The sequence below is a fragment of the Botryllus schlosseri genome, chromosome 14 (assembly GCF_051294905.1).
Source record: "Botryllus schlosseri isolate E-star chromosome 14, Bs_hap1, whole genome shotgun sequence".
Classification (NCBI taxonomy): domain Eukaryota; kingdom Metazoa; phylum Chordata; class Ascidiacea; order Stolidobranchia; family Styelidae; genus Botryllus; species Botryllus schlosseri.
The window spans coordinates 14,839,487-14,864,576 of NC_137249.1; the positions used below are offsets into that span (position 1 = coordinate 14,839,487).

At 39.6% G+C, this 25,090-nt stretch overlaps 1 protein-coding gene and 1 long non-coding RNA gene across 3 annotated transcripts in view; one reads left to right on the plus strand and one right to left on the minus strand.

Annotated features, from left to right (window-relative positions):
* LOC145455353 (uncharacterized) overlaps positions 1–25,090 on the minus strand; it is a 167,720-nt gene that overhangs the window by 123,176 nt on the left and 19,454 nt on the right. The gene's annotated exons all lie outside the window — the stretch shown is intronic.
* Positions 41–5,928, plus strand: LOC145455641 (uncharacterized). 2 transcript variants are annotated; one of them, XM_080333622.1, is made up of 6 exons: positions 41–369; positions 420–507; positions 3,594–3,735; positions 3,844–4,006; positions 4,766–4,893; positions 5,772–5,928. In XM_080333622.1, exons 1-6 carry the CDS (start codon positions 296–298, stop codon positions 5,822–5,824), a joined length of 648 nt encoding a protein of 215 aa, XP_080189748.1. In that variant the 5' UTR covers positions 41–295; the 3' UTR covers positions 5,825–5,928. The 2 variants fall into 2 exon arrangements, with proteins under 2 accessions (XP_080189748.1, XP_080189749.1); XM_080333623.1 differs by having other exon boundaries at positions 125–369; positions 423–507.

A 25,090-nucleotide genomic window follows, 5' to 3' on the forward strand; every position in this document is an offset into this window, starting at 1 on the left:
ATAGATTGTTATGAACTATCGCAACCACGCAAGGGCCATTGTTATGGTCATAGTGCTACGTCGCTGCGATTGTTCAGAACAATCCCGATTTTCAGACATCGAGGTGTATTTCAAGGCGGTTCCATTGCCCTGATTAGATTTTAATGTATATTTTCGGAATCAGTGCGACAGTAGATTTCAAATAAGATCAACTTTATTGAATTTAAGCGCGCGGGTCGTCAGCAATGGGATTAGCAATTATGTTGCGTTCATCCATCCATCCGTAGGTTAGTTATCTATAGTGTATTAAACCAAGATGGCATCGGCGATCTCAATGTCGGACATTGTGACTTTGAAACGGATCGACATGGAATCGCTCACCAGAGACAGGTGAGTGTGTCGTACGCTGCTGTCGCATTGTCTCTTTTCTGACGTCACAGAAGACGGTCGACGGGACTGCCGGTGACTCCGCGATTGGTTTCTTGGAACGTGAACAACGAACGAGCGAACGAATATTTCCCGAACATCGTGAGTTTGCTTCTCACTGCTGTTTTTTAACTTCAGTAGATCCGTGCGGGTGCAATTCTTTCAAGCTTTTACCGCTATGCTGCCTTCGCAAGCTTACAACCTTATCTGCGAGTTTGGGAACAACAAGCGATGGCCGATAACCGCAAAGTGAACTAAATGGGATGCTTGCGTTGTATTTGCTGATCTTCGTTCGCTGTCAAACGATTCCTACTTTGTAGAACGATGATCAACAAAATCAGAACTTTGCTAACCAAGCCTTAGAGCAGAGGTCTCAAACACGCGGCCCGCGACACCATTTTGTGCGGCCCGCGACGGTATTTTGGATGTGGAAGAATTCGACAATATTTAACTCCCAAATATCTATTTTTTTATTTGAAAACTGGAAATTCGTTCTAAAACTACTCCAGAATTCTGAAACTACTCATCAAATTTCACTATTACATCACCTTCACAAGTTACCACGCAATGGATGATCACTGATCAGCTATTACATGTTTATGATTGTAAAACATGACCCATTGAAGATTCGTGACTGGACATTTCTATTTAGACTTGGTCGCAACCTTTGATAGAATTACTCGAACTGAGAGTGCGATAAAATAAAAATGACTCGAGTTGAGTCGCGTCAAACGTTAGAGTCAAATAAGGACTTATTGTGACTCGGAACGCCGTTACTTGGTGCAACCACACATGTAACAAACTATGAAACTGGTATGGGGAATGGTAATATATCAAAAGGTCTTGGATTGTTTTGCGTAGCTTGTTTAAATATACAAGCAGCTCTGTATGGCAACCATTAGCATTATGTTGCCCTTTTGATGTATAGTTAGTTACATCCTCTGTCATCTTGGGTATTTTTATCCATGTTATCATCGCCAATTAAATGTGACGAGTATTATAAAGTAGTCGTATTCTACGCTTCACAGTGTAGCACCAATAGATTATTCTTGACATGTCTATTGCTATGGCACAGTAATCATTATAGTCAAGTTGTTATAGATCTGTTCCAATATTCGCAGGTAAATCTAACGCTGATTTAATTAGACTTTGGTAATAACATGATCAATTGCCTAGTTATCAGGAGTATGAATGCCAGAAACCCGGATTAAGCTGTGCTGTTCCAATGCTCTGATCAATCTTTGTAAAATTCTAAAATATTCTACCCATAATTGTGACTCGTCAAATGTCCGATAACTGCAAAATTTTAACGCGACTGCTTTTACGATATCCTGATGCATTTGTACAGTTTATTGGTGTATACAACTAAATGTACAGTAACTATGCCAAGTAAAGCAACAATTTTATTCGAATATTCAAACCTACTTGGAAATGTATTGAATTCCCTTATTATTGGTGCTGCGGCCCGCGACACCATCAAAAAGTAGGAAATTGACCCGCGAGCTCATTTGAGTTTGAGACCACTGCCTTAGAGAGATACAAATGCCTGTACTGCCTAGCATATTACTCTAACTCAGTGGTTCCCAACCTTTTTCGACTCATCGCCCCCTTTTGAAGCTCCACACCGATCATCGCCCCCCAAATATTGGGAACCCAAAAAGGTCAACTTTTCGGCTCGACCTCGAAATTACACTTTAACAGCTAAATTTTCGTTGGGGCGCCTATGGACAATTAAACATATATGTATATATATCGAAGCTTTCGGTCAGCACAAGGGCATTCCATTTCGGCCAAGGTCTTCTCGCTGCTGATCGTTCTGGCATACTTCTCGGAGTCGTATGTTACATGGCCTATAACTTCATATGTCTTGGAGCGTCGTGGCGCAGTAATGGCCGTCGCCGAAGTCTCCATTTCCCTAAATCACGCGTATTGTTGAAGGGGGGAGGGTACCCCAAATCAATATATATTACAATATTAAATTGAGCGCAGCGCGAAAATTTTTTGAAAAAGTTTCTAAATTTCTATAAAAAATACTCTATAATTTATGTTAATTCACAAAATAATTTTGGGCCCCTTCGAGTTCGCCCCCCATATTGGGGGTTTGGTGTGCGGCAGTTACTATCCTGACTCCATGTAGCCGTTTTAACGCGCCACCGCCCCCCTATCGCCCCTTCGGTTGTTTTCGCCCCCTCGGTAGTTTTCGCCCCCTATCGCTCCCTTCGTCCGTTTTCGCCCCACTATCGCCCCCTTCGGTATTTTCTCCCCCCTAGACCGCCAAATCGCCCCCTGGGGGGCGATATCGACCACGTTGGGAACCACTGCTCTAACTCATCTAGGGGTGTTTAGTAGCAAATGCCTCGATTACATAATAACCAACCATGGCGAATGTACAGCGTTTCGTAGGTCACATGATAACACTCCGACAGCGGAATGGCTAACATTGACAACCAATTCCGAGAAGGCAAAAACTGTTTGGAGGTTTATGGAGATAATGGACCCGCGCCCAAGTTATTCACAGAAGCGAAATCGCCGATATGAAACCGTTATAAGCAGAAAACATGGAGAATATAATAGTTACAAAGAAATATCACAAATATCGGTGGTCGCACTTCTAACTCAAAATGTCTCAGGCCTGGAAATAAACCCGGATCGTGATTTCATAATAATATGAAGCAAATTCCAAGGTCGGTGTATTCCTCACAGCGCATAGAACTATGCAGGGTTGACGCTTTGGAACAGTCACTGTTTTAGCGGTTATAACATAGCCTTTATAATGGCTAGGCTATGGTTATAATTATTCAACCACCCAGTCCAGTCAGCCTATACCAAATTACATTGTTTGTGAATAACGGCGCAGCTACAACATCATTGTACCACCTCATTGTATACTATTTTGAATAAAGCCTCGATAATAAAGTATTCAAATGTAAAACGGCATAGATTTGGAAGTAGAATTTTGAAATAATTTGACTGGTGCGGCCACCGAGCGATCTGAAGGTTTGAATCTGGACCGCCACGCAAGTGAAGTTTGACACCCATGTGATAAGTCTTCACTTTCAGCGAACCTCAGTTCATAAACACTGTTTTAAGTTAACGTGTGCGTATGATTTTACTGGCTCAATGTACCCTGGTTAAGATCGAAGCGCTGTTCTAAGATCTGCGCGTTGACTGAACGCTGACCGTTTCAGAACCGGACCTTCATCTCCGATCAGACGTACGTACCCGGTTACTTCACGTACAGACGCACTTACAGAAACAGCGTCAACAGAGAAGCGTCCTGGTCTCCCTACACGTCGGAACGAAGAGCGCCTCCTGAAATATTAGCCGGACGTGAGTTCGAGATATCAACTTGGACAGCAGAGTATACAGTCTTACAGATTTCGTCCGCGGAACACACTTGAATCACGTTGACATGAAATCGGGTAACTTCTCTTTCAGATGCAGAAGACCTCGAACCTGAAGTCCCGTTGGAAGGTGAAGGATTTTCGGAGCCTCTTCGCCATCCCGACTTGAAGATGGCCCGACCTCTCGGACTTCTCAAACGAGAATACAAACATCCGATGTCTATGTATGAGAGTGCCATGAATGGAGTCTTCTCGAGGTGACGCTAGCTTATGCTTAACTCTGAATCAATTCGTCCATACCTATAAGCCAGAAATGGAAGCACAGCATAAAAGGACGCAGTTTATTTTTGTCCTTGATGTCATTTTTTTTGCGGCATATACACCGACTCATGATATGATACACATACACACGATATGTGCGTATGCATGACTCAACCGTGTTAACTATAACCTTTACGGTCTACGGATGAATGCGAAACAGAGAAGTTTATAAATTAGTATTGTTGCGGGTGTTCGAATTTACGGGCAATTTTGGGCTACTCATATGAGTCGAAACAAATTGGAGTAGTCTTAGAAATCAGACACCTACCTAAGCCTAGGCGAGTAAGCGACGTAAAAGAGATATGCACTAGCTGTCGCAAATCCGAAAATAGAAATTAGAATCTGATCATCGCATTGCAACTATACCCCAAAATCACCGTATAACGTAAACTGTTGGTCGTTTCGATCATTCTGATTTTATATTTTAGCAAACATGGCGACAGTATAGCCTTCATTCAAGGTCGCTATTACTTAATTTTGCTCTGGTCGCAAGCTGTATCATGTTTAGGAAACTATCAGTAGCCTGATATGGTTGCACGACCGTGTTTAGCGTCGATTAGTAGGTTATTTATATATATTCTGAACGCCGTCATAGGCCTCGTAATTTAACTCCTCGCCCAGAAGCAGGAAATGGACATTCTTGATATTTGTAATGCGACTTGGATGTGATGAAGCTTAACAGTCTTTAATTTCAGGTACTCCAGTCATATGCAGGCAGGCACACCGCGCGACCCAACCACGCCCAGGCAATACTACCAAAACTATGCTCCTTACGGCGTATATATGTACGAAGAGAGGCCGACAGTAGCGGGAAAAGAATGGGGTTCGTAACCCGCGTTAAGTAGTTTTGCGCCAATTCGGTATTCTTAAAAAGCATGGAGCTACATTCTGTAACGACTCTCCTCACCAAATATCAAATAAAGGGGCGCTGCACTCTAAAAATGATGTGGTCTCAAATTGAAGGGCAAAACGAAAGAAAAATTTTGGCCGCAGCCGTTTTCTTCAGAACGCCACCGTAATGGAGCTATAATGTATTGAAATTTCCACAGTTGCATCACGCTCCAGCAGTCACGCAGAGATAGAACTTTATATAGTTGTAAGCCGATGTTATGAAGGAAATAGTATACACTAGGCTCGATTTTGACATAAATCTCCTGACACATCTTCCGTTGAACGCGGTATCTAAACCACCTTGGCGTGTACGAAATACTTCCTTCATAACATCGGCTGACAATTATATAAAGTTCGATCTCTGCGTGAAGGCTGGAGCGTGATGCAACTGGAAATTTCAATACATTACAGCTCCATTACGGTGGCGTTCTGATAAAAACGGCTGCGGTCAAAATTTTTCTTTCGTTTTTCCCTTCAATTTGAGATCACATCATTTTTAGACTGCAGCAGTGCTCCTTTAAGAGTTATTGGCAAAACGCTGTTATGTCATATTTCAGCTGTGGCAATTTGAATTTTGGAGGAAGAAATTACATATATAGTATGTATGTATATATATCGTCGCTGAGGAATCAAAGTAGCTTATTATGACCATTTTGTTTTTCAAAGAAAGAAAATGAAAACGTAATTTTCTCTAAATAAGCAACTTTGATCCCGCAGCGGCGATATATACTTCTTACTGCTATAACTTGGCCGCTTCTATTCACCCTTAGAAATATATTGACATCATTTCCTTTGCTCTTCTGTTTGTAGTGATGAATCGCTGGAGGATGTGGAGCGGAGGCAGCCCGTCCAGTCCACCGTGACACTCTGGATAATGACGTCGCACGCATATGAGATTACTTCGCTTCCGCTGGATTGCACAAAACGTTATTTATGATTTCTCGTTTAATAAATCACATTCTGAAAACGGTTGAATTGGGTGAATATAAATTATGTCATATTTCAATAGGGGGTTAGATTAAAAATATTCGTTATTCCGATCAATAATTTGCTCTCACGACTGCGCTGAACAGCGGCTGAGTCTTGAGGTTATACGTCATCTATTGCGTTGTATAAGCTACATTTTCTTGGGGTTTTAAAATATGGCGACCTATTCAAATTTTCCGCGTTGGCACTTCGACATGCGTTTGAAAAAGTCGTATAGTTTCATATAGGTCGTTTATGCTACGTATTCTTTGCTACCTTTATCTTAACTCATCCCTGCATCTATTTTCAGCTGTAAATAGGCCTACATCTCACTCGACGATGTAGAAATTTCTTATTATGCGGCTTATCCAGATTTTCACGATATCACCGTGCCAAGTCGGATTCAACGCATTGATATATATAAAACGAAACATCGAAATCGATTCAAAGTAGAGCATGACATCAGCCAGGCCATGACCCCCTCCCAAATTTTTCGTTAACTAATATAAAATGCAGTATTTTTGAGCAGATGTAAGTAGTGTAGTCGATCGCTCGTGATGTGCCTGGGGTTCTTATGGCGGGGTCGCATGCTAACGCGAAAACCGGGGGTGGCATGCTAACGTTTTCGTCTTATGGCGGGGGTGGCATGCTAACGTTTTCGTCTTATGACGGGGGTGGCATGCTAACGTTTTCGTCTTATGGCGGGGGTGGCATGCTAACGTTTTCGTCTTATGGCGGGGGTGGCATGCTAACGTTTTCGTCTTATGGTGGGGGTGGCATGCTAACGTTTTCGTCTTATGGCGGCGGTCCCATGCTAACGTGAAAACTCGTGGTGACATGCTAATGTTTTTTGGTATACGTGCGGCGACATGCTAACGACGATAAATGTGTCTGTCATGTATTCTTACGGGATCTGTGGTGACTCGCCATGTGTTCTTATGGGTGCGGTCGTGATTCGCCTTTTCGGGTATAGACCGCGGTCGTGATTCGCCGTGAAAACTCGTGGTCGTGACTCGCCTTTTTTGCTATAGGCGGTGGCGGCGATTCGCCTGTCGTGTATTCTTACGGGTTCTGTGGTGATTCACCATGTGTTCTTATGGGTGCGGTCGTGATTCGCACTTTCAGGCATCTCTCGCGTGGTGTTGAATAGTCACCAACAATAACCGCACAAACGGAAACGTGGCTTGTTGTGAGGATTAAGCAGTGCGACCTATATTCCGAATGACCTGCGCACTGAATTATTTCTCGTCCAGCCGCTACTATCGATTATTACACTAGACCAGTCAGTGTGAAATAGTTTGATCGTAAATTATGATATATGATGTCGTAGTTTAGTCGTGTCAAATGACCGATCGTGTTCTCTTTCCTCGCTATTGATTGCTAGCTGAATAATACTTTCGGCTTATTCGCTGTTTCGCGCCTACAAAATAGTCTGCTGTTCACAGTCGCAACAAGAATCACAAGTATACACATTTACACATTCGTTTATTACTCTGAAATCAAACTCTTCACAAAAGCACGTACAATCGTATCATTCACTTTTTTATCATCGCCAAAATTATCCAAGTATTCCTCGGTTGAAAACCCTTGAGCTCTTTTTGACGGCGATTCGAATATCAACAATAACCGCGTTCACAAACTAACACTTCAAAAATGTGCGAAATAGGTTACAAATCCCGCGATCGCTCACAAGATAATACCTAAGACATAACCATCGCCCGCGACTTGGTGTTACAGGCATGCCGATCACTCACGAGGTATTATTTTGGTAATTAGTTTGTCGCAGAACTAGATTTCACTGGTAAGATTTAATAACTAACGAATAACAGAACCGTCGCAGACGGTGATTCGAATACCGACAAATTTTCACTTATTTCTGACCCAACCTAATCCTCTGTGAAGTTGACGCTTATTCAAAAAGGTGTGAAATAATTGTAAAATCCTAATCCGAAACCGATTATTTTGACTTTGGCGTAGTGCGCATTGAAATAGGATTGACAAACATGACTAGCAACTTCAGTCCCGTTTCGATATTATACACACATTGATTCGAAACAAGTAATGTAACATTACAACTCTATTCCCGATCCAGCTTTCCGTTTGTCAAAGAGACATTTTAACATCTTACCATACTCAAAAGAATTATTCACAACATTAACAAGTGTTTAAAATCTAGTTTTCACTTACTCGCAAACTTGAATTAATTCATCTGGTTGTATTCATAGGACCGATAATTTTTATCCAACTGTAAAGGTCGTTATACTATTCTGTAAGACAGAGTATTTACTAATCGGTGCATATACGATTTGACTTGGACATATTATATTTTGAGTATACGAGATTTGAGTGTCAGAACAATAACTGAGAATTAAATTATCACAATTGAATCCATATACGACAGCGTGAATTAAATTATCACAATTGAATCCATATACGACAGCGTAAAAGATATTGGGATGTCAGCATCTCTTTACGGTTATAGTTACAACCACATTACCTAATTTACCCGACCAACTCGTCATGATCATTCCCGAAATCAACACAAACATGACTACTGACTTGAGTCAACCACAAAACAGCATCAAGTTTTAAATCCACTTGTAGCTTACGGCTTATTTGAATGCGGGTTATGTTTTGTTGTAATTGAGTGTACGGAAATATTATTACGTCTCGACATCTCACCATCTTACCATACTCAAAGAGTCAACCACGAAAACATTGTCAAGTAAATCCGTTTGTAACTTACCCAACCAACTCAAACAGTATCAGTATGAAAAACAGCCAAACATACACGAATCCATACAATCACTAAAACCTAAAATCCATAACAAGCTTGGTTGTATTCATATCCCTACACATCTTTTTTATTCAGCTTGAAAAGTCGTTACTATTCTGTAAGATAGAGGAATTACTACGCGGTATATTCTGCAAGACAAACTAATTACTACTCGGTATATTTTGTAAGACAAAAGTAATTACTTCTCAGTGTCGGCGACTTGAGATTAACATAATATGTTTGAGTATACGAGATTTGAAAGTCCGACCAACGTAGTTGAGAATTCATTTCTTACAATCGAACAATGGTGTTATATTCAAAGTTATCATGCTGTGAACAGAAGATTGACACATTGATTTGACATATGAGATTTGTAATAGTTGATCATTACTTTATTATTAAATTATTTGCGTTAATTAGACCCGGCGTTGTGGTAAATGTTATGACAGCAACAAACTTTTCAGTACCAATGTTATTAACATATTAAGCTGTAAAACTATGTATGTCTGAAATGTCCTTGATAGGAAAATTACTCCACCTTGGTAAAAACCACTCTGCGTATTGCGGATATCAGAAAATATTTCCAGTACCCAAGACTAAAGATGAAACGACAATTTCGTTTGCTGATTAACAACCGGTACAATACTTTATCATCATAATCCGCGGTGAGAATTGAAACACTTTCGCGCATTACCCGGTGTCAAGATATCACACTAGGTGAATTGACATACCGCCGCTTGAATAATACCTAATCCGTTCGCACCATTTCACATACTTTGATCATTACAAAAGTAAATTGTGATATGTTTGTTAGATGCATTCAATTCAACTAGAAGTGTCTGGTACACAACAATCGTAATATCGAAAAAGTACTTGCCACACTGTTATTTGCTAAACGTGTTTTGCATTGTTGTTCATTTGTAGTATTGATTGTTTTTGAACCCCCAAATAATAATTCCCGACATGAAACCAAGCCGCTGAAAGTCGTTACCATCACGAAGATACAATGTGCACGATGTTTGTCAAATGTGTCCTACCTGGCCAACAGAAAACAATTTTCACTCACTCGAAATGAAACCAATGTGATGGTCTCCATTCGATATTTTGTTTGTGTCAAATACTTTGCAATGAACACATTTGCGTGGTTGAGCTTTGCCATCATCAAGCTGTCATTTGTATCGTTTAATTAACCGACATTTAGCAATTGGTGAACATACCGAACGATACACAGTCACTTCGAAATACTCCGTTGATCGTAATTTCCATCATCATAATAATCGAAGTACAATTGTTTCGAATCGCTAGAGTGGTTGAGCTTTACATCATCAGACTGCCATCTGTACATCAAGAATACATCCGACTTGTAACTGGGTCGTTTACCTAACCGAGTTGTATGCACAGTTTGATATTTAGCGATTGCAGAACATACCATTTCGAAATACTGCGTTGATCTCAATTCCTTTGTCGTGATAATCGAAGTATATTTGTTTCGATTTCATAAAAACCAACTTTTCTATGACATGATAAATTTTTGAAAAGTTATACTTAGAAGGTTGGTGCATATCGCGAAAAATAATATACCACCCATATTGATATTGCTACTCCATTGATCGGTATTTTCACGCGAGTCGATTTTCAAATGAGTAAAATTTATTACATGAGTTTCTCCGCTTAATGCAAATGAAAACTCAGTCGTCTTTTAACATCACAAAGACATTGATAAAAAGTAAGCAATCAAACACAACACTTTGTACGACACTAATTATTGTTCCACACATCTCATTTCATACTAAGTGTATACGAAAGATATTCATGATGCACGAAAATATTCGCTCATGCTACAAACCTGTACAATAATTGGTGGTGTAAGGCCAGCACAATTGTGGTATCCATCCGAGTTTAGTTAACACAAATTTATTACAACAGAGCCACGTAAACTTTCGTGAAAGAAAAGCATACTCACTTTCAGAGGGTTATGTCAATGCCATAGCAGTAAATCAAAAATATTCCTAACCCTTTGCACACCGGTGACAAATCATACAACAAACATTTTTTGTGAGTCGAATTGTTGTTCAGTGTCAAGTCTACCTGTTGAAAAGTGAATTAAAACAACACAGTCACAATTCAATTAAAACCACGAATCTATTTTCATTTCGTCACATACAGAAAAATAAATTTTCTTTCCCCAACACATACTTGTAACCAATCGCTTTCATTAAACACACAACTCCATAAAAGTATTTACTTTCTACAACATAGACATTCCGATGTAGTCAAGAAATATTAAAACGGACACGACACGACTGAATGTAAGGGGATAGAAGTCTATCGCATCGATTTACATGTGGTCTTCGCTACGGTTTCAAAAAACGAATCATCTATTTTGCATTGGTCGAGACCGAGCGAGCCAGTTACATGTATTCGCGGTAATGATTTTTCTTGTCATATGCGAATGATAGGTTTGCTACTCCGACAAATCAAATCAACAAACAACGACAATCTTCTGACGATCATAATAGCAATTTCATTTGCCACCCCTTCGTAATTGTACACGCACGAAAAGTATATTGTACAACTCGGCAACTACGTTTAACAAGACCAATCACACTACCAGCGTTGAACACAAGATACCTACCCAAGTCAAAAATATCATACGGGTTTGGACAACTGACGTTTACCTGTGTAAAATTATCATTTTCACTTGGCGATCTATCCTTTCCTAGAGTAACAAACCCTTGTCGTTTACAAATCTATTTTTTTTTCCTACAGCAAAAAACTATTTTCACTTGGAAAAATACTTTTACCTAGAGTAACTAATCATTTTCTTTTAAAAATATATTTTCTCCCTGGGTAACAAACCCTTTTCGTTTGGAAAACTATCATTTACCTGAGTACCAATACCGTTTTCACTTGGCAGTCCGTCGTTTACCTGGCTAAACATATCATTTTCACTTGGAAATCTATTTTTTCCCAGAGTAAGAAACCTTTTTCACTTTGAAATCTATTTTTTCCCCAGGTAACAAACCTTTTTCGCTTGGAAATATATTTCTCCCTGGGTTACAAACCTTTTTCACTTGGTGGTCCGTCGTTTACCTGAGTAAAAATATCATTTTCCTTTGGGGGATCTGGCGTTTACCCAGTGTAACAATACATTTTCTCTTGGTCATCTAGCTTTTCCTAGAGTAACAAAACCATTTTCATTTTGAAATCTGACAAACACACCTGACAATTTGATATTTTTGTATATTGTTACAACGGATAGCGACAAAATATACACCAACAACAACTCCAATACATTTGTGTAATCGCATATTCACTTGTGCTGATGCAACCCATCAATATCATCGGTTACCCGCATGCAATATCCTCTTGTACACCGAAATGCCTGTTTTGGAAAATTGGAAAATAGGCTTCGATAGTTCTGTGATGTCCGGGTTCGTGCTTTGGATTTTCCAGAGTCAAAATGTCTGAATAAAACACCTCCTCGACGATGGTTGGTATGTGGATAACGGGGTTCGGAAGACGGTTGGATTTATGTCACCCATCGCGATAACAATTCCAGGTCGAGTTTTCCCCCCGCATGTTTACTATATTGTGTCTTTATTGGTCAATGTATGTCTCGACATTCAGTTTGAAATCGGAAACCCTGATAAAGTATGTAACCGGATCCGGATATCAACTCTGAATCGATAAACCAATGAACAATATTCAAAGTAAACATGTTACACCCTGTGTTTCCACGAAAAAATACCATCCAGACATACGTCGCGCTTGTTTGCCCACAACAGTATACGCGTAATTGGAGGTGTGTGACATTGCATGCAATGTGTTGGTATACAAACATCGGGGAGTAAGCCTTCGATCCACAGACATTATCATAGCCGGTAATTTTGATGCAGATCGAATGTCACCCGATAACAATACCAATAAGCCACATTGCAATGACTCTGAGTCCGCGCTATTACATCGATATTTCGACACCGTTCATTGATTTATTCGATGGTGTTATCGTGTTGTAACATTACAAGATAGTCATGACCCTATCTGTAGACGGACCACCCAGATCAATTGGATACATCGGTCAATATCCATCGTGTTGTCGACACCGAAGTTTTCTGCTGAGACTACAGCGTTTGATCTAGGTGAACTATCGAAGTACGGTGCTCGAAATGATTGCGATCAGTCTTTCAGTCACGATCAATGGATGTCGCTACTCCCACATAACGACTCCGGATAAATATCGTGCAAATGTCGGACTGATATTGTGATCCAATAAGGTATGTTTCTGTGGAATGAAGACTGCAATCGTACACCACAATAGAACACTACCTCGTGATTTCACACGCAATCATAAAACACACTTTCGTAAGGGTCTAGCTCGTCCGGTGACATTTCGAAACGGTCGTCACCACAAGAGATCGGGTTTGGTCTCGTCATATCGGAGCGTTTTGAAACGACATCGTCACAAGTCTATTGACGTCGATTCAGTTGGTCATGTCAATCCGTTTCACAATCCACCGTTTTTCAACTCCCCGCACCATAGTGTTACGACACAGGCAAGAAGCGTCGGTGGAAATAATAAAACACGGAAAGCACACTTTGGTGTTATTTGACATGGATTTTACACCCGACGAACCTCACATTCGAGCGATGTATTGGAATGACGCTTGTATTATTGATGTAGAAGGAACAGAAATGTATCGATTTATTGGTTTCGTACGTATCCAACAAAAATCTGGGTATATGATTGTGCATGGCTCGCATATTTGACTGTGAACGCTCCATTGATATATGTTGTACAGTTCACTTTCACCGTTGTGCGAATAACCCATGTTACGATTCCATGTTTGTGTGTGTCTGTATGTCATGCTTCAGATTGACTCAGAGCCATTGCAATGTGGCTTATTGGTATTGTTATCGGGTGTGATGACATTCGATCTGCATCAAAATTACCGGCTATGATAATGTCTGTGGATCGATGTTTGTATACCAACACATTGCATGCAATGTCACACACCTCCATTTACGCGTATACTGGTGTGGGCAAACAAGCGCGACGTATGTCTGGATGGTATTTTTTCGTGGAAACGCAGGGTGTAACATGTTTACTTTGAATATTGTTCATTGGTTTATCGATTCAGAGTTGATATCCGGATCCGGTTACATGCTTTATCAGGGTTTCCGATTTCAAACTGAATGTCGAGACATACATGACCAATAAAGACACAATATAGTAAACACGCGGGGGAAAACTCGACCTGGGTGACATAAATCCAACCGTTTTCCGAACACCGTTATCCACATACCAACCATCGTCAAGGAGGTGTTTTATTCAGACATTTTGACTCTGGAAAATCCAAAGCACGAACCCGGACATCACAGAACTATCGAAGCCTATTGTCCAATTTTCCAAAACATGCATTTCTGTGTACAAGAGCATATTGTATGTGGTTAACCGATGATATTGATGTGATACGACTGATGGAGGTATACTCTGAAACCGGTAGTCCGTGTATATTTCCGTCACTGTTCGTTGTAATCTATTTCAAACTATCGTCAATACAACAAATACCAAATTATCAGGTGTGTTTGTCAGATTTCAAAACGAAAATGGTTTTGTTACTCTAGGAAAAGCTAGATGACCAAGAGAAAATGTATTGTTACAATGGGTAAACGCCGGATCTCCAAAGGAAAATGATATTTTTACTCAGGTAAACGACGACCCACCAAGTGAAAAAGGTTTGTTGCTCAGGGAAAAAATATATTTCCAAGTGAAAAAGGTTTAATATCCGGGGAAAAAAATATTTCCAAGTGAAAAAAGGTTTGTTACCCAGAGAAAAATATATTTCCAAGTGAAAATTGTTTGTTGCTCAGCGAAAAAATATATTTCCAAGTGAAAAATGTTTGTTATCCAGGGAAAAAATATTTCCAAGTAAAAAATGGTTTCTTACTCTGGGTAAACGTCAGATCTCCAAAGGAAAATGATATGTTTAGTCAGGTAAACGATGGACTGCCAAGTGAAAGTGGTAATTTTACATAGGTAAACGTCGTTGGTTCAGTGTCGTTGGTCTTGTTAAACGTAGATGTCGAGTTGTACAATATACTTATCGTGCGTATACAATTATTAAGGGGCGGAAAATGAAATTGCTATTATGATCGTCAGAAGATGGTGGTATGTTGATTTGTCGGAGTAGCAATCCTATCATTCGCATATGACAAGCAAAATCATTACCGCGAATACATGTAACTGGTTCGCTCGGTCTCGACCAATGCAAAATAGATGATTCGTTTTTTGAAACCGTAGCGAATACCACATGTAAATCGATGTGATAGACTTCTGCCCCCTTACATTCAGTCGTGTCGTGTCCATTTTAATACGGGGCCCACAGGTATGACATGCACACACTAACGCCGTGAACAGAAATCGATGATTTTGATTAATAAAAATATTTCTTGACTTCATCGGAATGTCTATGTTGTAGAAAGTAAGTACTTTTATGAAGTTGTGTGTTTAATGAAAGCGATTGGTTACAAGTATGTTTTGGCGGAATAAAATTTATTTTTCTGTATGTGACAGTTTGTGAGGAAATGAAAATAGATTCATGGTTTTAATTGGATTGCGCTGTTTAATGTATGCTTCAACATGGAGACTTGACGCGGAACAACAACTCGATTCACAAAACAATTTGTCACTGGTGTGCAGAGGGTTAGGAACATTTTAATACAGCTCCATCTACTGGTTGTTGTGAGGATAATCATGTGATGACTCAGCACTTTTCGTTAGCAAAGTAGATTGATCTGTGTGTAAGATTCGAGAGTCGTTACTAGAAAACGTATGTACTCTGCTGTTGGAGTAGCTGGTTTATTGCTATGACATTGACATAATCTCGAGAAGTGAGTATGCCTTACATTCACGAAAGTTTACGTGGCTCCGTTGTAATAAATTGGTGTTAACTAATCTCGGCTGGATACTGCAATTGTGCTGGACTTACACGTGGTATTCGCATACTGCGCACATACAAACTTTTGTGTAAACAACTCTGATGTTACTGTTGGTACTGGTGCTGTGTTGAACTATTTGGTTCTTAAGACACATGAACAACCATTCAGACAATAAAGGTCTTGAGGTAACGAAACAGTTTGTAGAGTCAAACCAACCATTCTTTAGTTTCGTAATGTGAGAATATCGAGTAAAGTTGATTACTTTGTGTAAATATCTTTCGTACTTTTGTAAGAGTTGTGGGGGTCTCATGAAAAAGTAACTAGTTGACAAAAACAAAATATTGAATGAAGGGTCGTCTGTTGTTTTCATAAGTCAAGAGAGTGGAAATTGTTGTTGTTGTTTTTGTTACACTAAATCGAAATAGTGTGAAAGCGTCACCAATCATTGCATATGTTCGTAGCATGGAATATCGAATATTTTCGTGTGCCGTGAATATCTTTCATATACACTTAGTATGAAATGAGATGTGCGGAATAATAATTAGTGTCCAACAAAAGTAAAACTTGTTGTGTTTGCTTGTGTACTTTTTATCATTGTTTGTTGTTGAAAGACGGGTGAGTTTACATTTAAATGTAGTAAGCGGGACAACTCAAGTAATAAATTTTGCTCGGTTAAAAATCGACTCGTTTGAAAATACCGGTCAATGGAGTAACAGTATCAATATGAGTGGTATATTATTTTTCGCGAGATACACCAATCTTCTAAGCATAACTTTTCAAAAATTCGTCATGTCATAGAGAAGTAGTCGGTTGTTATGAACTCGAAACAAATGTACTTCGATTATCACGATGATGGAAATTACGATCAACACAGTATTTCGTAAGTGAATGTGTATCGTTTGGTATGTTCAGCAGTCACTAAATGACAAAAATAGCAAACTGATGCAACCCGGTAGTTAAACGATACAGTTACAAGTTGGATGTAATCTTGATTTACAGATGACAGCTTGATGAGTATTGTGATGACATTTACTTTAGCGAATGATAACGGAAAAATTTTCGGTTGCATTGTCGGTGTATGTGTTAGACAAATAATTCTAGTACACCTAACTATAGGATACATTTGGCAAACATCGTACAAATTGTTTCGTTGTGATGGTAACGACTTTCGGCGGTTTGGTTTCATGTCGGGAATTATTATTTGGGGGTTCAAAAACAATCAATACTACAAATGAACAACAATACAAAACACGTTAAGTGAATTACAGCGTAGCAAGTACTTCCTTGATATTACGATTGTTGTGTACCAGACATTTCTAACTGAATTGAATGCATCTAGCAAACATATTCCAATTTACTTTTGTAATGATCAAAGTATGTGAAATGGTGCGAATGGATTAGGTATTAATCAAGCGGCGGTATGTCAATTCACCTAGTGTGATATCTTGACACCGGATAATGTGCGAAAGTGTTTCAATTCTCACTGCTGATTACGATGATAAAGTATTGTACCGGTTATTGTTTAACAAAGGAAATTGTTGTTTCATCTTTAGTCTTGGTTAGTGGAGACAATTACATTTGTAAAATATTTTCTGATATCCGCGATACGCAGGGTGATATGTACCAAGGTGGAATAATTTTCCATTCAAGAACATTTCAGACACGCATAGTTTTACAACTCAATATGTTAATAACAACGGTACTGAAAAGTTTGTTGCTGTCATAATAACCTTTACCACAACGCCGGGTCTAATTAACGCGAATAATTTAATAATCAAGTCATGATAGACCATTACAAAATCTCATATGTTAAATCGATGTGACAATCCGTATGTTCACAGCATGATAACTTTGAATATAACACCATCGTTCGATTGTAAGAAATGAATTCTCAACTACGTTGGTCAGACATTCAAATCTCGTATACTCAAACATATTATGTTAATCTCAAGTCGCCGACACTGAGAAGTAATTACTTTTGTCTTACAAAATATACCGAGTAGTAATTAGTTTGTCTTGCAGAATATACCGCGTAGTAATTCCTCTATCTTACAGAATAGTAACGACTTTTCAAGTTGGATAAAACAAGATGTGTAGGGATCTGAATACAACCAAGCTTGTTATGGATTTTAGGTTTTAGTGATTGTATGGATTCGTGTGTTTGGCTGTTTTTCATACTGATACTGTTTGAGTTGGTCGGGTAAGTTACAACCGGATTTACTTGACAATGTTTTCGTGGTTGACTCTTTGAATATGATAAGATGGTGAGATGTCGAGACGTAATACTATTTCCGTGCACTCAATTACAACAAAACATAACCCGCATTCAAATAAGTCGTAAGCTACAGGTGGATTTAAAACTTGATGCTGTTTTGTGGTTAACTCAAGTCAGTAGTCATGTTTGTGTTGATTTCGGGAATGATCATGACGAGTTGGTCGGGTAAATTCGGTAATGTGGTTGTAACTATAACCGTAAAGAGATGCTGACATCCCAATATCTTTTACGCTGTCGTATATGGATTCAATTGTGATAATTTAATTCTCAGTTATTGTTCTGACACTCAAATCTCGTATACTCAAAATATAATATGCCCAAGTCAAATCGTATATGCACCGATTAGTAAATAGTCTGTCTTACAGAGTAGTATAACGACCGATACAGTTGGATAAAAATTATCGGTCATATGAATACAACCAGATGAATTAATTCAAGTTTGCTAGTTGTACTGATATAATCAAGTAAGTGAAAACTAGATTTTTAACACTGGTGTTTGTTGTGAATAATTCTTTTGAGTATGGTAAGATGTTAAAATGTCTCTTTGGCAAAGGGAAAGCCTGATCGCGAATAGAGTTGTAATGTTTCATTACTTGTTTCAAGTCAATGTGTGTATAATATCGAAATGGTACTTGGAAAGATGGTAGTCATGTTTGTCAACCCTATTTCAATTCACACTACACCAAGTCAAAATATTTCATTTTTGATTATCTCAGTTTACCTGTAGTACATCTGACGAACGGATTTAAAGTTGACAAATTACCAAAATGATTGAATATTATCGGGTTAGAGATAGTTGGTATTGATTCTATAAGTGGTAAAACAAAACAGCGGCATGGAATGTGTGAATGATCCGGAAACGGAGTTGAAAGTTGGTCAAGTCAATTAAGTAATATTCAGTTTCAAAAGGATTATACTCTTAAAAAGATTCGAGTTATACCAACAATTGACAATTCGTGGGTATTCAAGTCGTTACCGTTGTGGTTCTGTTATTCCTTACCCTCGTGAGCGATCGTGGGATTTTACAATTATTTCACACCTATTTGAGAATGTGGTAACCTCACAAAGGATAATGGTTAGAGCGGAAATAAGTGACAATTTGTCGCTATTCAATTTACCGACACTGGCGGTCTGTTATTCGTTACTTATTAAATCTTACGAGTGAAATCAAGTTCTGCGACAAACTGATTACTAAAATTTCACCGCGTGAGCGAGCCAACACGAGTTTCCAATACGACATGCGAGAGATACCTATACTTGAAATTACGACGTGCGAGCGCACCCCACTCGTGTTAAAAACTGTGTCGGCAGCTTGAAAATCGATCCGTTAACTAGACTTGTTGAATTGAAAGAATAGTTTGCATATTTGTATACCACAATACAATATTTCATTTCGCGTAAAATGTATGACCTATGTGATTCGACAACTGGATTAGCGCGGTGTTGTTCTACTGATCCAGGTGTGAAAATTGTGCTATCGCGATGAAGTTGCGACTGTGAACAGCAGACTATTTTGTAGGCGCGAAACAGCGGATAAGCCGAAAGTATTATTCAGCTAGCAATCAATAGCGAGGAAAGAGAACACGATCGGTCATTTGACACGACTAAACTACGACATCATATATCATAATTTACGATCAAACTATTTCGCACTGACTGGTCTAGTGTAATATTCGATAGTAGCACGCGGTTGGCCGTGAAATAATTCAGCGCGCAGGTCATTCGGAATATAGGTCGCACTGCTTAATCCTCACAACAAGCCACGTTTCCGTTTGTGCGGTTATTGTTGGTGACTATTCAACACCGCGCAAGAGATGGTTGAAAGTGCGCATCACGACCGCACCCATAAGAACACATGGCGAGTCACCACATATCGCGTAAGAATACATGGCGCATCACCGCCGCAGCCTATAGCAAAAAAGGCGAGTCACGACCACGAGTTTTCACGGCGAATCACCGCCGCAGCCTATACCCGAAAGTACGAATCACGACCGCATCCATAAGAACACATGGCGAGTCACCACAGATCCCGTAAGAATACATGACAGACACATTTATCGTCGTTAGCATGTCGCCGCACGTATACCAAAAAACATTAGCATGTCACCACGAGTTTTCACGTTAGCATGGGACCGCCGCCATAAGACGAAAACGTTAGCATGCCACCCCCACCATAAGACGAAAACGTTAGCATGCCACCCCCGCCATAAGACGAAAACGTTAGCATGCCACCCCCGTCATAAGACGAAAACGTTAGCATGCCACCCCCGCCATAAGACGAAAACGTTAGCATGCCACCCCCGGTTTTCGCGTTAGCATGCGACCCCGCCATAAGAACCCCAGGCACATCACGAGCGATCGACTACACTACTGATGTAGACAACTTGAATTTTTTCTTCGCGTCCCAAAATTTTTTCTTCGCGTCCCAAAAATTTTGGCGATCAGAAAAATGAAATGATGAATGCATTCATGATCTTTTTTATCCAAAACTAGCCTAAAACACTAAGTTATTACCACTTGAAAATCGCTACTTCTACTTGTACTTGAGTAGAAATTTACGAAGATATTTATACTTGAGTAGCAACTCTGCTTACAAGCTATCAGAAATAGATCAATATATTTTGGTCTAGCAGACGCAGATTATATACTTCCCCGGTACCACGCTGCAGGGCTGTAACCAAGTCACAAGGCTCCGAGTAATAAGTGAATCTCACTTTTATAGTTTTGACTCGAGTCAAGTCTGATTATATAGCTATTCCGTCACGGAAATGGGACTTGTTGAACAGATTTCTACCATCCCGCGGGATTAGATGACCACGAGACAAACGGAGATGGGACATGACCGAAATGTTATCCACGTGTTGCCACGTATAGGCCTATCAGAAAACTAATATGATATCACTGGTATCATGGTAAAATCTTACTATCTTATGGTAGTGATCATTTCCGAATGGGACGCTAGCTAATTACTGGTCGATTGGGGGCGCCGAGAGCAAATTGGAATTATTGAAAGCATTGTGGGAAATCCATTAATTATAAATCTATAGCCTTCGCCAACGTTACATAAACACCATGTTTTCCAACTCATGATGACAAAACCTGACCCTTAGACGATTCGTGACTAAAATTTGTGAGTTGGACTTGAACGCAACCCAGGGATATATAGTATATATCCCTGACGCAACCTTTCTTAGAATTACTCAGACTCGGGCTAACTCGATGGCAAAATGAAAATGACTCGAGTGGACTTGGAGTGACTCGAAATGCCGTGAATTTGTTAGAACCATGGATGCAACAAACTAATCGCGTGTCAGGGGAATAGTAATAGATCAGAAGGTCGCAGTTTGGTATTTCGCTAACTAAGCAAGTAGTTATGGCAACCATTAGCAATCTGTTAGTTACATGTTTGGTCGCTAAACCATGTTATTAAGACCACTTAAAGGTACCGAGTACCGCAGTGGCACGCTCCAACGATGTAACAGCAATGGGCCGTTCGGCGTTCCGACATTTCAATCACTAGGACACATTCATCAGTATATTTATATTATATTTAGATTTTTTTCTGCTCCTATATTTGAGGATATTCGATCATGAGATTAATAGCCTACTTATCAGAAGTATACCGGAATCGTGGATTGGAATTACAATGCTCAACTTAAAAATGTTTCGATATCAGATCAGTCTCTATTATGAATCTGTTAAATTCAAAATATTCATAGTAGCAGACAAATTATAACCCAATAGCTTTTATGATGGCATCATACATTTGTACGCCCATATGGTGTCTATATCTTATAATTAATATATATCAAATACAACAAAAATTCTATTCAAATAGTTATAAATGTGATGATTATTTTCGTGCCAGGCCTAAATTGATACAAGAGTAAATCACATTTTGACGACGTGTGTTTACTGTCAGTCTGCTGGATCGGCTCACTTTCAATAGGACAATTCATTCCCGCCAAATAAAGCCTACTTGGAAAGACATGGAGTACCCCTATAAATGCTGCGGCCCGCGGCGTCGTCAAAACTGGAAAACTGACCCGCGAGCACATTTGAGTTTGAGAACCTCTGGTTTAAAACATGTTTTAAACAAAGTGTTTTAAAGCACCGTTTGTTTTAAATGCAACCCTAGTATGCTACTTAACTCTTATCCTTTAGCTTCAGAATGACTTGAAACCTTTGCCCCTGTATAGGAAAACAAGATAGGTTCGCGTGTAAACTCGGGTTGCAGTTACAGGCTAACCTTTAAAGTTGTATCACCTTTTGAAAAGTTTGCCGGTCACAGATCTAAAGCATGCGCACCACAGAAGTGAATAGGGCAAAGAGGGTTTACTTTCAAGCATGGCATGTGAAGAACAAAAAGCACTGTTCAAGATGAAATTTTCGCGTGAAATTCTCAAGCTCAAGCGTCCGGAATTTACAGTTTCAAGTGTTAGTCGCTTTTGTGAATTCACGTCAGAAGCGGTTGGTATGTCAAGTAAGACATATACAACTTTTTTCCGGTTTCCGGGATTGATTGATTGATTGAATTGTTAGGTTGCTAAAAAAATGCTGCACACCAAATTTGCTTCGATTCCAACTGGTAGATGTGAACTCACAGGAGTTTGAAAATATTGAATTAAATATCAAAAAATAAAAATTGAATCGAAATTTATTTTCAACTCCACGAAATTGTTTAAGTTGTCTAAATAAAACGATGCTTATCCAATTTTGCGCACTTCCAACCGGTAGAAGCGAAATTTTGCATTCGCAAAAAAACTGGTCGGTGGGTCTGGGCAGTGGCGTAGGAGCAGGACCGTAACTGGCGCATCGCAAACCCCCAATTGGGGATAGGGTGAGCTCGTAGGTGGCCTCAAATTATTTCGTGAATAAACATAAATTATAGAGTTTTATTTTGGAAAACTTATGCAAATTATTCAAACATTTTTCTGGTTTGGCCTGATTTATTGTTGGCGTTGTTATTGTTGGGTACCCTTCCCTCAAGAAAAATACGCATGATTTAAAGAAATGGGCATTTCGGCGTCGGCTATTAGCGCGCCACTACGCACCAAGACTTATGGAGTTTTAGGCCATGTAACATGCGACTCCGAGAAGTGTAGCCGAACGATCGGCAGCGATTGAACCTTGACCGAAAAGGACTGTCCAAATGCTGACCGAAAACTTCGATATACAAATACATACAATGTTTAATTGTCCATAGGCGTCTAAATGGCTGGCGCCGAATATGTTCCTTTCTTGGCAATATGAACGCATTGTTTGCAGCAATATTTTAGTTCGGTACTTCGAAAAGCCTATTTAAATTTATAGTGCACGAATGTGACTTTCTGTTAGTTTACTTCGATGTTTTGTATGAACTTGGAATCAGCCTGCTTCAGCATTACATCATTATTTCGAAAAATACCTAATGGCATACTCCAATGCATTGCCGACGTGTAATTTGAAAAATATCGACGACAGGGTCAAATGGAGGCTGAACCCCGTTCAGGATATTTCTGGATCCGGTTTTCAACATTTAAGACGAAAATAGGAACCAGATCAGATCAGGATTCCATTTCATCGAACAGGATCGGATGCGGATCCTAAAAAACCACGATCCGTATATTTGTAACACCTGGTCACTTACCCAAGTGATGAGCGGACTGTAATATTTTTCGGTCCAAGTCCAGTCCTGAAAATTTTCAATTCAGTCCTAGTCCATCCTGATCCAAAAATATTTTCAAGATTTACAGTCCAAGTCCAGTCCTGAAAATTTTCAATTCAGTCCTACTCCATCCTGATCCAAAAATATTTGCCAGATTTTCAGTCCAACTCCATCCTGATCCAAAAAAAAATTCAAAATCGAAAGTACAATTCTAAAACTGAGAAAAAACGGAAGGACATGTTAGGTCGGTTATAAACACTGCACATCAAATTCGTTTCAACTCCAGCTTTTAGAAGCGAAGTTATTACAAAACAAGAATCTTCAATATACTGAAAAGCACACACATTTTTTATAGTGGCTGCCCGTGCCTATAAAGTTTTGTAAGAAATTGGTCCTTTAGGCTGCAGAGAAAAGATTGTACCACCACGACTTGGTAGGATTCGTGCTCTTCTACTAATATAGGGTTGAATTCAACTCAAGTTAAATCAAGAAGTCTACAACAGCGAAAGTGGCACGAATATAGCATACGAACTAGGCAAACTTTTCCTATGGATCAGCAAACCTAGTAGTATCTCGACTCGACCTAAATCCATGTCTCCGAGAAAGAGAAACATATGTAGTAGCCCAGATGGATTGTTAACATTATACAAACAGGCTGTTGCACTTGCGCCACTTGCACTTGGCACCTTGGCAGCAGATAAAGTGACCTGGACCTATTGCACCTATTTATGCGAACATCACTTCCATATTTCTGCAATTTTAACATCAAATAATTCCTTAGGTCCTAGTGTAAACAGCACTTGATAAGATCTACGGTGATGTCTGGCCATACTTGAGCGCATTATTGAAATTTCGCCGAGTGATTCGCTTTCTTACTGCATCGAGCGTACGTGAATCTCTCTTGTAGAGCTGGACGAAATTTTCTTTCTGGTATTCCTCCAAAGCACTTTTTAAGTCTTCGTAAGAGGCGAACTTACTCTCGGAATCCATGCCGCAGTTACGGCCCACAGTTCCGAAAATCCCGGTACCCATTCTGCAGTTGCGGCATGCTTACGCCGGACGAGTAGCCTGAGGAGCTAAATTCGTCCGGCACCGGACGGCTAGACACTTCCGTTTCCAAATTTACATTGATTGCTCTGGTTGAAGAAATTCGAAAGTGCAAATGTGCCATACGGGCATCCCTAAAAGACGGAACACCGGAAACAGCGGTGCTAACCAGCATGAAAATGTGCCAAACTTCCGTAATTTGGCTTCTAAATGCGTCAATTGGCAACACTGGCAATAATTCTTCTCTCCGCCGCCCCTCACTTCTGGTTACGAAACCAGCGTGCACGAGTCCGGATTTTGGAATGCTCAAAATCCAAGTCCGACCTTTTTTAAAAAAGATCACAATCCGGTCAGATCCGGATCCGACATTTTTTTTCAAAATCACAATCCGGTCCGATCCGGTACCAACGAAAATAACCCATAATCCTGATCCTGTCCAATCCAAGTCCAATACAATGCTCATCTCTCAGTACCCA

Bases quoted from the DNA above. Each gene is read 5' to 3' on its own strand.
- LOC145455641 (XM_080333622.1), top strand. From the start codon at position 296: ATGGCATCGGCGATCTCAATGTCGGACATTGTGACTTTGAAACGGATC. The intron at 508-3,593 runs GTGAGTTTGCTT...TGACCGTTTCAG, and splicing joins ACGAATATTTCCCGAACATC to AACCGGACCTTCATCTCCGA. The intron at 4,894-5,771 runs GTTCGTAACCCG...TTCTGTTTGTAG, and splicing joins AGTAGCGGGAAAAGAATGGG to TGATGAATCGCTGGAGGATG.